Genomic DNA, 14,200 nt, shown 5'->3' with positions numbered 1-14,200 from the left:
GCTAGCTGATTATGCCATTGATATGAGTAAACATGAGACCTAAATGTTATTGTGAATATGGTTAGTTCATAATCCTTGCTGAAAACTTGAATGCTGCCTTTACATATTTACAACAACAAGAGCAAACAGAGTTTGTAAAAGTTTTTCTTTATCACTTTCAGTTTATCAACTAAATTGCTTGAGGACAAGCAAAGGTTTAAGCTTGGGGGAGTTCATACGTCTCCGTCGTATCTACTTTTCCAAACATGTTTTCCCTTGTTTTGGACTCTAACTTGCATGATTTGAATGGAACTAACCCGGACTGACGATGTTTTCAGCGGAATTGCCATGGTGTTATTTTTGTGCAGAAACAAAAGTTCTCGGAATGACCTGAAACTTCACGGAGATTATTTTTGGAAATAACAAAAAATACTGGCGAAAGAATCAAGGCCAGGGGGCCCACACCCTGTCCACGAGGGTGGGAGGCACGCCTGCCCCCCTGGGCGCGCCCCTGCCTCGTGGGCCCCTGGTGCTCCACCGACCTCAACTCCAACTCTATATATTCATGTTCGGGGAGGAAAAAATCAGAGAGAAGGATTCATCGCGTTTTACGATACGGAGCCGCCGCCATGCCCTAAACTCTCTCGGGAGGGCTGATCTCGAGTCCGTTCGGGGCTCCGGAGAGGGGAATCCGTCGCCATTGTCATCATCAACCATCCTCCATCACCAATTTCATGATGCTCACCGCCGTGCGTGAGTAATTTCATCGTAGGCTTGCTGGACGGTGATGGGTTGGATTAGATTTATCATGTAATCGAGTTAGTTTTGTTAGGGTTTGATCCCTAGTATCCACTATGTTCTGAGATTGATGTTGCTATGACTTTGCTATGCTTAATGCTTGTCACTAGGGCCCGAGTGCCATGATTTCAGATCTGAACCTATTATCTTTTCATGAATATATGTGAGTTCTTGATCCTATCTTGCAAGTCTATAGTAACCTACTATGTGTTATGATCCGGCAACCCTGAAGTGACAATAATCGGGACCACTCCCGGTGATGACCATAGTTTGAGGAGTTCATGTATTCACTATGTGTTAATGCTTTGGTCCGGTACTCTATTAAAAGGAGGCCATAATATCTCTTAGTTTCCATTAGGACCCCGCTGCCACGGGAGGGTAGGACAAAAGATGTCATGCAAGTTCTTTTCCATAAGCACGTATGACTATATTCGGAATACATGCATACATTACATTGATGAATTGGAGCTAGTTCTGTGTCACCCTATGTTATGACTGTTACATGATGAACCGCATCCGGCATAATTCTCTATCACCGATCCAAGGCCTACGAGCTTTTCACATATTGTTCTTCGCTTATTTACTTTTCCGTTGCTACTGTTACAATCACTACAAAACTATCACTGTTACTTTTGCCACCGTTACCGCTACTATCATATTACTTTGCTACTAAATACTCTGCTGCAGATATTAAGTTATCCAGGTGTGGTTGAATTGACAACTCAACTGCTAATACTTGAGAATATTCTTTGGCTCCCCTTGTGTCGAATCAATAAATTTGGGTTGAATACTCTACCCTCGAAAACTGTTGCGATCCCCTATACTTGTGGGTTATCACATATCACATCACAACATGCCCTGCAAAAATAAGTTAGACGTCCTCTACTTTGTTGTTGCAAGTTTTACGTGGCTGCTACGGGCTGAGCAAGAACCGTTCTTACCTACGCATCAAAACCACAACGATATTTCGTCAAGTATGTGCTGTTTTAACCTTCACAAGGACCGGGCGTAGCCACACTCGATTCAACTAAAGTTGGAGAAACTGACACCCGCCAGCCACCTGTGTGCGAAGCACGTCGGTAGAACCAGTCTCGCGTAAGCGTACGCGTAATGTCGGTCTGGGCCGCTTCATCCAACAATACCGCCGAATCAAAGTATGACATGCTGGTAAGCAGTATGGCTAGTATCGCCCACAACTCACTTGTGTTCTACTCGTGCATATAACATCTACACATAAACCTGGCTCGGATGCCACTGTTGGGAAACGTAGTAATTTCAAAATTTTGCCTACGCACACGCAAGATCATGGTGATGCATAGCAACGAGAGGGGAGAGTGTTGTCCACGTACCCTCGTAGACCGAAAGCGGAAGCGTTATGACAACACGGTTGATGTAGTCGTACGTCTTCACGATCGACCGATCCTAATACCGAACGTACGGCACCTCCGCGAGCTGCACACGTTCAGCTCGATGACGTCCCACGAACTCACGATCCAGTTGATGATGAAGCTACCGACGCAGGGCTTCGCCTAAGCACTACGACAATGTGACCGAGGTGGATTATGGTGGAGGGGGGCACCGCACACGGCTAAGAGATCAATGATCAACTTGTGTGTCTATGGGATGCGCCCCTCCCCCGTACATAAAGGAGTGGAGGAGGGGGAGGGCCGGCCCTCTACTATGGCGCGCCGTGGGGAGTCCTACTCCCACCGGGAGTAGGGTTCCCCCCTTTCCAAGTAGTAGGAGTAGGAGAGAAGGAAGGGGAAGAGAAAAGAGAAGGAAAGAGGGAGTGCCGCCCCTTCCCCTAGTCCAATTCGTACTAGGCCTTGGGGGGCGCGGCCTGCCCTAGGCAGCCCCTCTCTCTCCCCCCTAAAGCCCAATAAGGCCCATATACTCCCCGGCGAATTCCCGTAACTCTCCGGTACTCCGATAAATACCCGAACCACTCAGAACCTTTCCGATGTCCGAATATAGCCTTCCAATATATCGATCTTTACGTCTCGAACATTTCGAGACTCCTCGTCATGTCCCTGATCTCATCCGGGACTCCGAACAACCTTCGGTACATCAAAACACATAAACTCATAATACCGATCGTCACCGAACGTTAAGCATGCGGACCCTACGGGTTCGAGAACTATGTAGACATGACCGAGACTCATCTCCAGTCAATAACCAACAGCGGAACCTGGATGCTCATATTGTCTCCTACATATTCTACGAAGATCTTTATCGGTCAAACCGTATAACAACATACGTTGTTCCCTTTGTCATCGGTATGTTACTTGCCCGAGATTCGATCGTCGATATCTCAATACCTAGTTTAATATCGTTACCTGCAAGTCTCTTTACTCGTTCCGTAATGCATCATCCCGTAACTAACTCATTAGTTACATTGCTTGCAAGGCTTATAGTGATGTGCATTACCGAGAGGGCCCAGAGATACCTCTCCGACAATCGGAGTGACAAATCCTAATCTTGATTTATGCCAACTCAACAAGTACCATCGGAGACACCTGTAGAGCACCTTTATAATCACCCAGTTACGTTGTGACGTTTGGTAGCACACAAAGTGCTCCTCCGGTATTCGGGAGTTGCATAATCTCATAGTCATAGGAACATGTATAAGTCATGAAGAAAGCAATAGCAATATACTAAACGATCAAATGCTAAGCTAACGGAATGGGTCAAGTCAATCACATCATTTTCTAATGATGTGATCCCGTTAATCAAATGACAACTCATGTCTATGGCTAGGAAACTTAACCATCTTTGATTCAACGAGCTAGTCAAGTAGAGGCATACTAGTGACACTCTGGTTGTCTATGTATCCACACATGTACTAAGTTTCCGGTTAATACAATTCTAGCATGAATAATAAACATTTATCATGATATAAGGAAATATAAATAACAACTTTATTATTGCTTCTAGGGCATATTTCCTTCAGCCGATGCCGCCGGGTGTCGCCAGGGCTAGCTCTTCCTATGCTCCGCCACCTCTCTCCTTCCTGCCGGGGTTTTCACCCTGGCCTCGATTCACTGCGACTGCGCAAGCTCTGGTGAGTGAAAGAATCCCCAATGCTTGCTCGTAGATGTAGATTAGGGGTTTCTTTCTTAGGCATGTGCTACTACTTAGTGGATTCGATAGGATTAGATAGGATTCGAGTAGATCCGATTCGATGTGATCCCAATCGAATCGAATCCGACCGATCTGTTCTTGTTTGCTACACTGCGTGTTCTAGGATAATGTTCTTCTGCTAGTGCTTTCCTAGGATCTGTGTTCATGCTAGAATCCCCAATGCTAGTGTGCTTTGCTAGGATCTGTGTTAATGCCAGGGTCTTGCTAGGATCTGTGTTCATGCAAATGGCATGTTCATGTTCAAGCTAGGATCATGTTCATGTTGCTACATACATATTCAAGCTAGGGTTTGTGTTGCATGCTCTAGATTGTTATACATGCATGTAGTAGGACCATTTTAGGATGCTGCCAAATGTGCATGGGTGCACATGGGTGTTATTTTTAGATGTTTCCATGCTTAGGATAGTGCACTGATGAGTGGCAGTTGCAGAAGACCAGATGCCACTGATCGATGGCATTTGCTCATGGGCAACTACCACTGATCAGTGCCACGTGCTCTTGGGCAAGTCCCCTGATCAGTGGCACTTGCTCTTGAGTAAGTGTCATTGATCAGTGGCACTTGCCCAAGAGCAAATGGCACTGATCAGTGGCATTTGCCCAAGAGCAAGTGCCATTAATAAGTGGGATTTGGCAAAGAGTTTGTGCAATGATCAGTGGCATTTGCTCTTGGTCAAATGTCTCTGATCAGTGCCATTTGTTGTAGTGCTAGTGCAACTGATCAGTGACATTTTGCAGAAGAGCTAATGCCACTGATCAGTGGTTGTTCATTTTGCCATCACCTTTAATACTTGTCATCTTACCTGACAAGATATTGAAGAGTGACTGGGACGTGGCGGGTGGAGGAGCTCAGGTGGTGGCCGGAGCTGAGGGCGCCGAGGATCTAATCCCCACGTACAGGTGGCTCAAGAGGGTGGACCTGCCTGGCAGGGTCGCCTTCATGAGCCTGCCTCATTCAAGGTGACGATCTCTGAGGACCAGCCACGAGGAGGGGGGCCGGGAGCCGATGCGCTTCTACCAGCAGATCAAGGACGCCAAAGACCTCGCCATGCTCGTCATCCCTCGCAAGTTCGTGGAGGTGATGAACGAGTGACTGGTCATCAAGCGGCTCCCGCGCGTGGTCAGGCTGTTGGCGAACAAGTGGTGCGAGTTCTGGGTGCAGGTCCAGAACTTCGAGGGGCACATGATGCTTGGCCAGGGCTAGAACTACTTCTGTAACCGTCACCAGATCGTCCCCGGCGACCTCCTCGTTGTGCGCATCTCAGGACTCGCCCTGAAGGTCAAAATCTACAATCACGACTCCTCGGTCATGTGCAGGTTTCGTTGCAGCAAGCACAACTGCGTTGGTGACATTGCGCATGCAATGTAGTTAACTTAGGTGTTAGTGTTAAACTTGTTATGGTCTGTTAGTGTTGAACTTGTTATGGTACTTGTGCTGTAAACTTGTTAATATTTTGGCCAGAGGGAAGGAGGATGCCCCTGTTGTTAATCTAAGTAGTTTGCTGTCATTTTCGTTGCTTGCTTTGTTTGATCTCATTTGGTTGCTTGTTTTGTTCGCTGTCAGTGCTTGCCTCTTTGATCTGCTGTCAGTTGTGTTTGTTGTTGTGCTGATCATGTGGTGGTAAGGCCACCACATTTGGATGGGTTGAGCAGAACACAAACGCTGTTAGCAACCAAACTGCTAAAGTTTGCATCTGCTCACACCCTAAGCACAAAAAAGGCAACCAAAAAGGGGGGGGGGGGGGGAGTGCCCATTCATGCGATGCAGGCAACTAAACAGGTAGCATCTGCTGCATATGAAGAACCAGGCTGGCTGAAGATGGACATGCAATGCAGGTGCTGTAGCGAACCGCAACCAAACACACCCTGAGTGTATTGTGTAAAGGTCCAAGATGCCACCTCTAGCAATCTTAGTCTGCATATTGTTTTCCAATTCACCAGGCAGTGCCCACCAGCGACCGATTCGCTTCCCCTCGACAGCAAAGCTCTCCTGATTTTATCAATCTCCTTGAAAACCCATGGAGGTGGGTCCAACGACATGAGGAGCAGGGGATTGCAGTCAGCACTGCTTGGACCAGGACTCGTATCTTTGCAAGTTCAGGAATGCTGCAAAGATACTCGGATCTACGGGACAACATTTCACTGCTTCGTTTGCAATGATATTCCAATAAAATTTCCATAATATGAAGGCTGAAACCAAGTCATATGATACAGAATGGAAGAGGAAGTAGAGTACTTATGAACACAAACAGTAATAAAATCAGGCACAGCAGATAAAAGTATATGTACTTGAGAATATCATACAATCCAGCACATGGATTTTTGTCACAACACTTGCACTCAAAAAAAAATCCTGGCATGAGCTGCAACACTCTGTTCATATTCCTAAAGAGTGTAAGGTTCCATTCCTCCCATAAGGAACACCGCATGTTAGACATTTCACAAGCTTTGGACAATACCAAGCTTCGGCAGTGATCATCACTGCGACTGACTCTTACCAAGAAGTTTCTGAAGTTGTCCGTCTGAAAGAGCAGTTTTTGTATCTGCAAGGTGCACCGTGAAAGATTATTAAAATTAGTTACAGGTACTAACATGCTACATATAGACATAAGTGCAGCAGGGAAGTTTGAGAACTGACCATCTGAGCCACCAACGTGGTGGCCATACACAAACACCTGTGGCACAGTATTGCGCCCAACTAGGTCTAGAAGAACACCTTGAATTTCTCGGCCATCCTCTGCATGGCGTATACATATGATACATTACTAACAGCATACACAAATCCTTGACAAATGCAAATGGACTGGGTTCCACATGATCTGGACCATTACCTCGGAGATCAAGTTCAACAACGTAAGGATCTTCATTGAGGTCTTTAAATATTCGCTTAGCACGCATACAGTACCTAGAAGAAGAGAAGTAAAGAGACAAATGATAACTAACAGTATGGAACAGTGTTAGTGCTTAATAACAAGGAATCCTTAAGTAGCCAGACCATACAAGAGGTGTTCCTCTTTCCAAGAAACCCATACGAGAGGTGCTTAGGAGAAATATTTCAAGGACAGTACATGATCTTGTTCTTCAAGATTACTCAATCTTTGATTCTTGGAGTTCATAACACCTTGAGTATTTCAGATAAGATGCTAGTACAGAAGGAAATTGCATTATCTGTTTTCATCTTCCATGGTCTAGCAATTGAATATCTTTAATTTGTCATTTTAACTATCGAAAGAACATGAACATCCAACCTAGCGGTCAGGTTTGAAATATACGATATTCTTTGGAATTGTCTATTTTAACTATCTGACGGACTCAAAGTTAAAAACAAATAGCCAGAATAACCAAGTTTATTAACTCATCGTAAAGCCAACTAAAGCCTAAATCTATCTATGAACCCTAAAGTTCAGTCACATGGTACAGTAGTACCCGCCTATGCGGATATAGTTTCTAAATGACCAATCGGCATCCCACGCAGCATGATTTAAACATACCTACTATAGCGTAGTATTCACTTATAGACCAACATCGTAGACCGTAAAGTAAACAGAAGGAAACAACACATTTAGGATAGCTCTTCAGCACAGCACACAGCAGTAAGCCATGATCACCAGCAAATTAACTGTTTAATGCCATCAATTGATCAAATAAAGCTGTTAGCTCTGGCCACAGTGTGCGGCCTACCTAAGCTAATACGCAACCGGCAGGGTTCGCCGCCATGGCGAACGCGATGGGCCTAATTCACGCTTCTGACATCTATTAGACACAAATCCGTCCAATTCACGACATCCGGATCCTTTTTCCCTCGGTAAACGTGCGCCTAGTATGCCATTAACCTCACGGGATCTTTCTGAACGATGCGGCGTGAATTCCACAGCTGCGCGCACACGCATATACATGCACATAGCCTGAAAGTCCCCCAAAATCACAAGCAAAAATAATTTCTAGAAATTGATGTTCGGAACGGCTTACGGGCAGTACGATTTGGAGAAGATGGTGATGCGGTTGGAGTAGATGGCGTTCTGCACGAAGGCCGACGGTGAGCGCGTCGCCGCCACGGACTCCGCCGCGGCGAGGAGGAGGACCAAAGAAAAAGCTATTCGGATTAGAGACATCTCTCTTGCTTGCTCGAGGTGGCAGGGCAGCGCCGTCGCCGAGCGCGACTCCGGAGGTCGGAGGTCGGAGTTCTGATTCGGGGGAGCGGAGAAAGAGGGGGCGGAGACCCGACGAGCGGTGACTCCTGGTGGAGGGTCTTCCGGGGAAAATTCCCTTCTGAGAAATAGTTCACTTTGTTTTATCCCCATCTGGCCTGCTTCGCTAGTTTTGTGCCTCCGGTGACAATTCCCGTATCAGCCCAGGGCGGCATTCTGTATTCGGCTTATTTACTTGTTTTCTCCTATATACAGATTTGTCCTCATGCATTTTTTTTTTTTGAGAATATTGTCCCTGATCCATTCATCACAAGTCGCGGTACAACACACACTATTGGAATCACCCACAAAGGGCGAAAGAAGATACAAGTCCATGAACACTAGCAAAAAAAAAAGATAAAGTTTCTAAGAATAACTGCAATTGCCAACGCCGCCACATGCCATCGCCGGAATTGAGGAAGTACTATTGTTCAATTGGGCTTGGCGAGCCGATTGAGAGGCTCGCCGTTGGTGGAGCCGAAGTCATTGTGGTGCGTCGACCGGGGGACATTCCCGTACTCCTCGCATCCCAGAACCACTGCTTGCCGCCGACATGGTCGAGGCACAACACAGGAGCCATCATCCACGACGGACCACCATCCCAGTTTTTGGACCATCACCTTCCGATGCAAATGTATGGTGCCGCTTAGGGCAACCACCACCAATCCATCCGGAGACACTAGATCTGTTGCACCGAAGAAACAACGGAGTACAATATCCCATGAATCCATCGACCTCGTCGTCATGGCACTGCTGAGATGGAGCCGGGACCAGGGAAAATTTATTCCAACCACCGAGGTCGCAACCATCCAAACTACGGCATAGGAAACACACATCCTAGCCCTAACTACATGACTGAGTCAGAGAACCGGGTCCCCTCCCCCACTCATCGCCAGAGCAGCGGAGGGGGAGAGAGCACCTGGCCTCGCCGATGAAGACGCAGATGTAGGAGAAAACTCATGCAATTGGGTTCTCTTTTGCGTGTTAGACACATTCTGCTTCAAAGTGTCACTCCATCACACATGAGCTAGCGATTCATTCGCCCATTAGCGTAACACTGCATTTTAAACATCTACTGGTTTTTCTGGTAACAGGAAGCTCTTAGGAGGCTACTATTCGTTTTTCTTTCTCATTTTCATGTTGTTTTCTATAGCGGTTTTACCTACTCTATAGAAAAATGGGGGTGTTTATTTTCTTTTAAACATGTTTGCAGTTTTTTAAAATATTTCCGAAATTTAAAAATATTCAAATAATACAAAATTATCCAGTTTTTAAAAAATCATAAAAGTTTTTAAAAATGTTAATTCTTTTGGTGATTTTTTAAAAAATTGAGAAAATAATTAAGTGCATGCTTTTTTAGAATTAGAGACATTTTTTTGAAAACAAAAATATTTTTTGTTATCATATTCTAAATTTCACTATATTTTTAAATTTCATGATTCTTTCTTCGACCTCTCTATTATACCCGGTTTTCCTCGGAGAAAATCTGCCGAAAACCTGAAGAAAATTGCCCTATTTCCGAGTACTAAAGTCGACCTTTGCCATAGAGGGTCGCAAATATGAGCTTCCCGCTGATTGCTAGGTATATAGTCTAACACCGAGTCAGGCTCCCAAATGCAGGAGCTTGCAGCAAGCGATAAATTTCCCTTAGATGGAAACCAAGGTATCAACTCATGGAGGTAAGTGTGTTCTTCCACAGGGATAAGTTTTTGCAACACAAATAAAACTTCACTTGTGTCCCCAATAAGGATATCAACCAGGCTAGTCTTTCTAATTGCATAAACAATTAAAATATAATGCGACAGATAATATTTTTGCATTTTCAGGATAAAACAAAACTAAAAATAAAGTGCATACAAAAGTTGTTGGAAGGTGATTCTTATGTTAAAAACTCGATCGGGGTTGATTGGTTCACCAAGTGTAACTCTCGAATAGGATAAAATGCCACAAGTAACATGGTCATGTGAAAAAGTGCATATTGAAATATTTCATGCTCATGCCAACCATATGTTATGTGTTAATATTATGTATGCAGTACCTCCATATTCTATAGGCTGAGACCCTCCCCGCATCTAATAATCCGCTTGTAAGTCGAGATACTATCTGCACCAACCAAATTTTAAGTGTAAACACAGATTGTCGCAATGGGTAAGATGGCATACATTGTTTATCTGAATAATTTCAGTCCTCATAAAAGTATTTATCCTTGGTGGCAATGATAAAATATAATTATTTTTCACTTTCTGTCAGTGTGATAGTTTACTTGCAAGATTAAACCTAACTATTGCACACCTCTATCTCTCTCTACTAGTTACCATCTATAATTTCCAAGATTAGGCACATAACCGGAGAGAAATGTGCATCTATAATTCAAACATAGGGCATAAAAAATCTGACCATAAAGAAATAACTCATCACATGATAAGCATAATCATGTAGGGTAGCTCATATGGCTATTGTATTGAACTACAAATCGGAGAGATTACATCTTGGCTACTATCATTAACTCCTATTTTAGGGGGGGTGGACTACTGACAACATGTAAATGGCGAGCACAATAGAGTGGTTGTTTTTATTCTAAGTTCGTGTGTGCGTCTGTTTTGTTGCGACAACATTCTTGACCTTATACACTCTAGCCTGTAGGGCCGTCACCAGAAATATGAGGCCCTGGTGCGAAATGCGGAACAGGGGCCCAAAATTTGCAAAATTCTTATAATATAATCAAAGTATATCATCATTTAATGATATAACTTTATATACATATTATTTCTTATAAAAATAGAAAATATGAAATACCAATTGTAAAGGAAAACAAATAAATGCAGTACTAAAGCAATAATCTGACCTCATGATCGACCGAAAAGCATCATCAGTCTAGTATTTCTTAAATGAAATCGTCAATTATATCTAGCCCAAACAATTCCACTTCATAGGAGAAGATGAAGAAACAATATTAATAAACAGGTGCACATGTATACAAAAGAGGGAAATGATAAATTAACATAATGATTCGATATAGTATTATCAAGATGAATTGATGAGAATTATTCAATATTACTTATACACACTAACATAATTATACATAAAAACTCTAAACTAGTAAATTATTTAGGTTGTGTACCAAAAGAAATGAGTGCTAGGGCGTTAAGCCGCTGAGTATAAACCAATCGATCCTTCATGTAGATCGAAGCGTTGAGTTCGGCCAATCTAGCAAGCAGCAAGCCCACGAGGTCCAGAAGGGAAACAAAGCCCAAAATAGAATGATGAAGTACTTCTTGATGTTCTGATAGGCACATAGGGGGAAATTCGGTCTAGTTGGGGGCCATGTGCGAGCGCACAGCTCGCACAAGCCCATGGTCGTCGGCCATGCTAGCGTGTAGTTAGGCAAGTATGTCTATGTCCAAACTCTAGCCATGGAGATGTAGCGTCTTAAATGAAGTACTTGCTTTCTCGTTGTGTCCATCTTCCCGTTGGGACGGGTGAAGCATTGCAGATCAAGGAAAGTTTTTGGAGGCCAAAATAAAAATGGAGTTTTGGATGGTTTTATCTTCGGCGGTAGAACGTTTGACTTGTTTTTGTAGGGAATACTTGTGATTTGGTATAGCCCATGAATGTTGCATGTATGTTTTTAGCCCATGAATGTTGCATGTATGTTTTTATGTCATGACCTGCACGTCATGAGTATGGCAACGGGCTGGAGCCATATTGCTGTTCCATTATTAATTTAATGACCCGCGTGTTAACATAAGAAGACTTGTAATGTAATTTACTTTCCTAGCTATTAGTTTATAATAGCGTAGTATGTTATGTAATACTTGGCGGTTGACACCGAAGCGTGGAGATGGAGATCACCACAAGGAAAACTTTGCATGGAGATGGAGATCACCATGATACAGTCGCGCACGTGGAGATGGAGATCACATGCGCTACCAAAAACGGGGCTATACGATATCACACATGTATAAACTGCTTGTGAAAGTTTATCCCTTTTTAGACACCCTTCTTTTGTATGGTAGATGTTGTAAGTATGGTGATCCCTCAATGAATGTCAAGTAAAATTGCCTCCGCAATTGTTGCAACGTCACATTTAAGTAGTTTTTAGTGGCGGGCCAATAAAATTATGGTGCTACTAATTCTCCTTAATGTGGTGTGTTTCTGCCGGACACTTACGAGCGAAGAATTGGTTAACTTATCGTTGTTATGAAAATTGTTTTAGGCCTGGAGACATAGAAATTGGCGTGGCATGTGATGTCCCCAACAAACAAGTGTCGTGTAGAGATACAATTAGCAATTGTTGTTTACCGAGTGATCTAGTCTTCTATTACCGCGTCGAGCCTCCGCCGTCCCGGTCGAGTCTCAAGGGTCGTGAAACCACACCACTCAACCCCCACTGCAGAGTACCACCGATCATCACTGGCCGATGACGAGTTTCACGCTTCCATCAGACCACTGGGCTCTAGTCCGAACTACGTGTCACTCGCTTTTCCCGCTGAATAGGCTTCGATTCTCTGGATCCTTACACCGTAGCCCCTCAATCCAGCTCCACCTTCAACATGACTCCATGGTAGATGATCAGTCCACCCTCGCGCCCCGTCGACTTCAAGCTCTCATGTGCGCCGTCTTGAATCAACCCCGCACCGTAGTCTTGTCGAAGTCACACAAGCACTCGGGCATGTGCCACGTGTTTCCACGCCCAGAAGTCGGTCACCATCAGCATCACGCTCATATGTCGTCGTCGCCGATCCACCACCGTCTTCTGTTCCAACCGACTCGCGTTGATCCCGTTAGACTGCACAGTCCGGCCCAGCTGAACTCGTTCGACTGCAACGACACGCTCAAGGCTCCCAAATCGTCTTCCGCGAACTTTTCATCACATGATACTTCCATCATTAGCCGGCTTGACTTCCCGCAATGTTTCAAGCATCCTTGTTGCATCAACCAAGTTACAGTAAGGGCCAGTTCTTTTGGTGGCTTCTAGAATAAGCTGCAATAAGCTGCCCCCTACCTAGCTTATTCTAGAAGCCCAACCAAATTTATCTTTTTAGAAGCCTAGTAGTTAAGACTTAACTAATAGACTTATAAAAAGAAATTTTGTTTGGGCTTCTAGAATAAGCTGAGTAGGGGGCAGCTTATTCTGGAAGCCCAAAAAAGCTAGCAAAAGAACTGGCGCTAACTCCCGTGGTGTTCCGAAGTGCACTTGAGCAAAACAACCAAAAGAATCCCTTTGATCAACAATGCTCCACGTACTGGTCTACTTCAAGCACAACTCCCGATGTTTACTTTTCAATTGCTGCCAAAGCCTTGCTACCTCCGATGGGTTCTGCCCTTGATGATTTTTCTCGCTGAAACAATCTGTCTCTTGCCTCGCTGTGTCACACGAGGACTAGGTCCTCCTTTTGGTCTTCAAACAAATCTTGATCGATATGCGCTCTTGCCTGATGTACGCGACCGGATCCAACATGACCCGCCGCTTGGTCCGTGTCTCGCCGCCTGCAGCTACGCTCGCCCGATCAATCCAAGATCGCCGCACGTCAGAGCCTACGCGCACGTACCTTCCTCTGAATCAACTTCAACGGCCTCTTCGAACCTTGCTCTGATACCACTTGTTAGAATAAATCCGAGGCCACCGTCGATCATCCGAGGACCAAGCAATCATCACACGAGCACGACATCGAGATTTGTTAACGAGGTTCACCGATATGGTTACATCCTCGGGGCCTGACTATGGGCGCTCCTCCCCATGATACCGCTACAATACCGCACCCGGTCGCCCTGGACACCGGCACATGCCGCCGGCTTCCCCTGCGTTCCGGTGCTATTATGTTGGCATAGGTTACATCGTGTGTCTACCCTCGCTATATAAGAGAGGCCTAGGATACAAGGGTCCTATTAGGACACGACTCCATATCCTATGTAAACACAATACTACTCAAAGTCCAATTGTAACCTACCTTGTACACAATATTCGACACAACTCTAACAATGGCAATTGCTATACCCCGTCTACATCATCTTATTATGCTTGCTCTAAATGGCGCGAGGGATGCTTCCTATGCAGCCTACATGACGAAAACTATGAAGAGGAGGCATGCGAGGTG

The 14,200-nt window shown here is 44.7% G+C and overlaps 1 protein-coding gene across 2 annotated transcripts; it reads right to left on the bottom strand.

The window, feature by feature from the left end:
* Window positions 1-6,061: 6,061 nt before the first annotated feature.
* LOC109785176 (monothiol glutaredoxin-S6) lies at window positions 6,062-8,247 on the bottom strand. Of its 2 annotated transcripts, none has more exons than XM_020343789.4 (4): window positions 7,885-8,247; window positions 6,747-6,820; window positions 6,554-6,652; window positions 6,062-6,458 (listed from the first exon to the last, which is right to left on the bottom strand). In XM_020343789.4, exons 1-4 carry the CDS (start codon window positions 8,214-8,216, stop codon window positions 6,394-6,396), a joined length of 570 nt encoding a protein of 189 aa, XP_020199378.1. In that variant the 5' UTR covers window positions 8,217-8,247; the 3' UTR covers window positions 6,062-6,393. The 2 variants fall into 2 exon arrangements, with proteins under 2 accessions (XP_020199378.1, XP_020199385.1); XM_020343796.4 differs by having other exon boundaries at window positions 7,894-8,247.
* Between the last annotated feature and the right edge of the window lie 5,953 nt (window positions 8,248-14,200).

The sequence above is a fragment of the Aegilops tauschii genome, chromosome 6 (genome assembly GCF_002575655.3).
Source record: "Aegilops tauschii subsp. strangulata cultivar AL8/78 chromosome 6, Aet v6.0, whole genome shotgun sequence".
In the NCBI taxonomy this organism is placed as follows: Eukaryota; Viridiplantae; Streptophyta; class Magnoliopsida; order Poales; family Poaceae; genus Aegilops; species Aegilops tauschii.
This window is presented reverse-complemented; position numbering and strand designations above follow the sequence as displayed.

Excerpts from the sequence above, each read along its gene's own strand:
- LOC109785176 (XM_020343789.4), bottom strand. The coding sequence starts at position 8,216 with ATGGGGATAAAACAAAGTGAACTATTTCTCAGAAGGGAATTTTCCCCG. Across the intron at positions 6,821-7,884 it reads TTCTCCAAATCGTACTGCCC|GTACTGTATGCGTGCTAAGC; the intron begins GTAAGCCGTTCC and ends CTCTTCTTCTAG. Across the intron at positions 6,653-6,746 it reads TGTTGAACTTGATCTCCGAG|AGGATGGCCGAGAAATTCAA; the intron begins GTAATGGTCCAG and ends TACGCCATGCAG.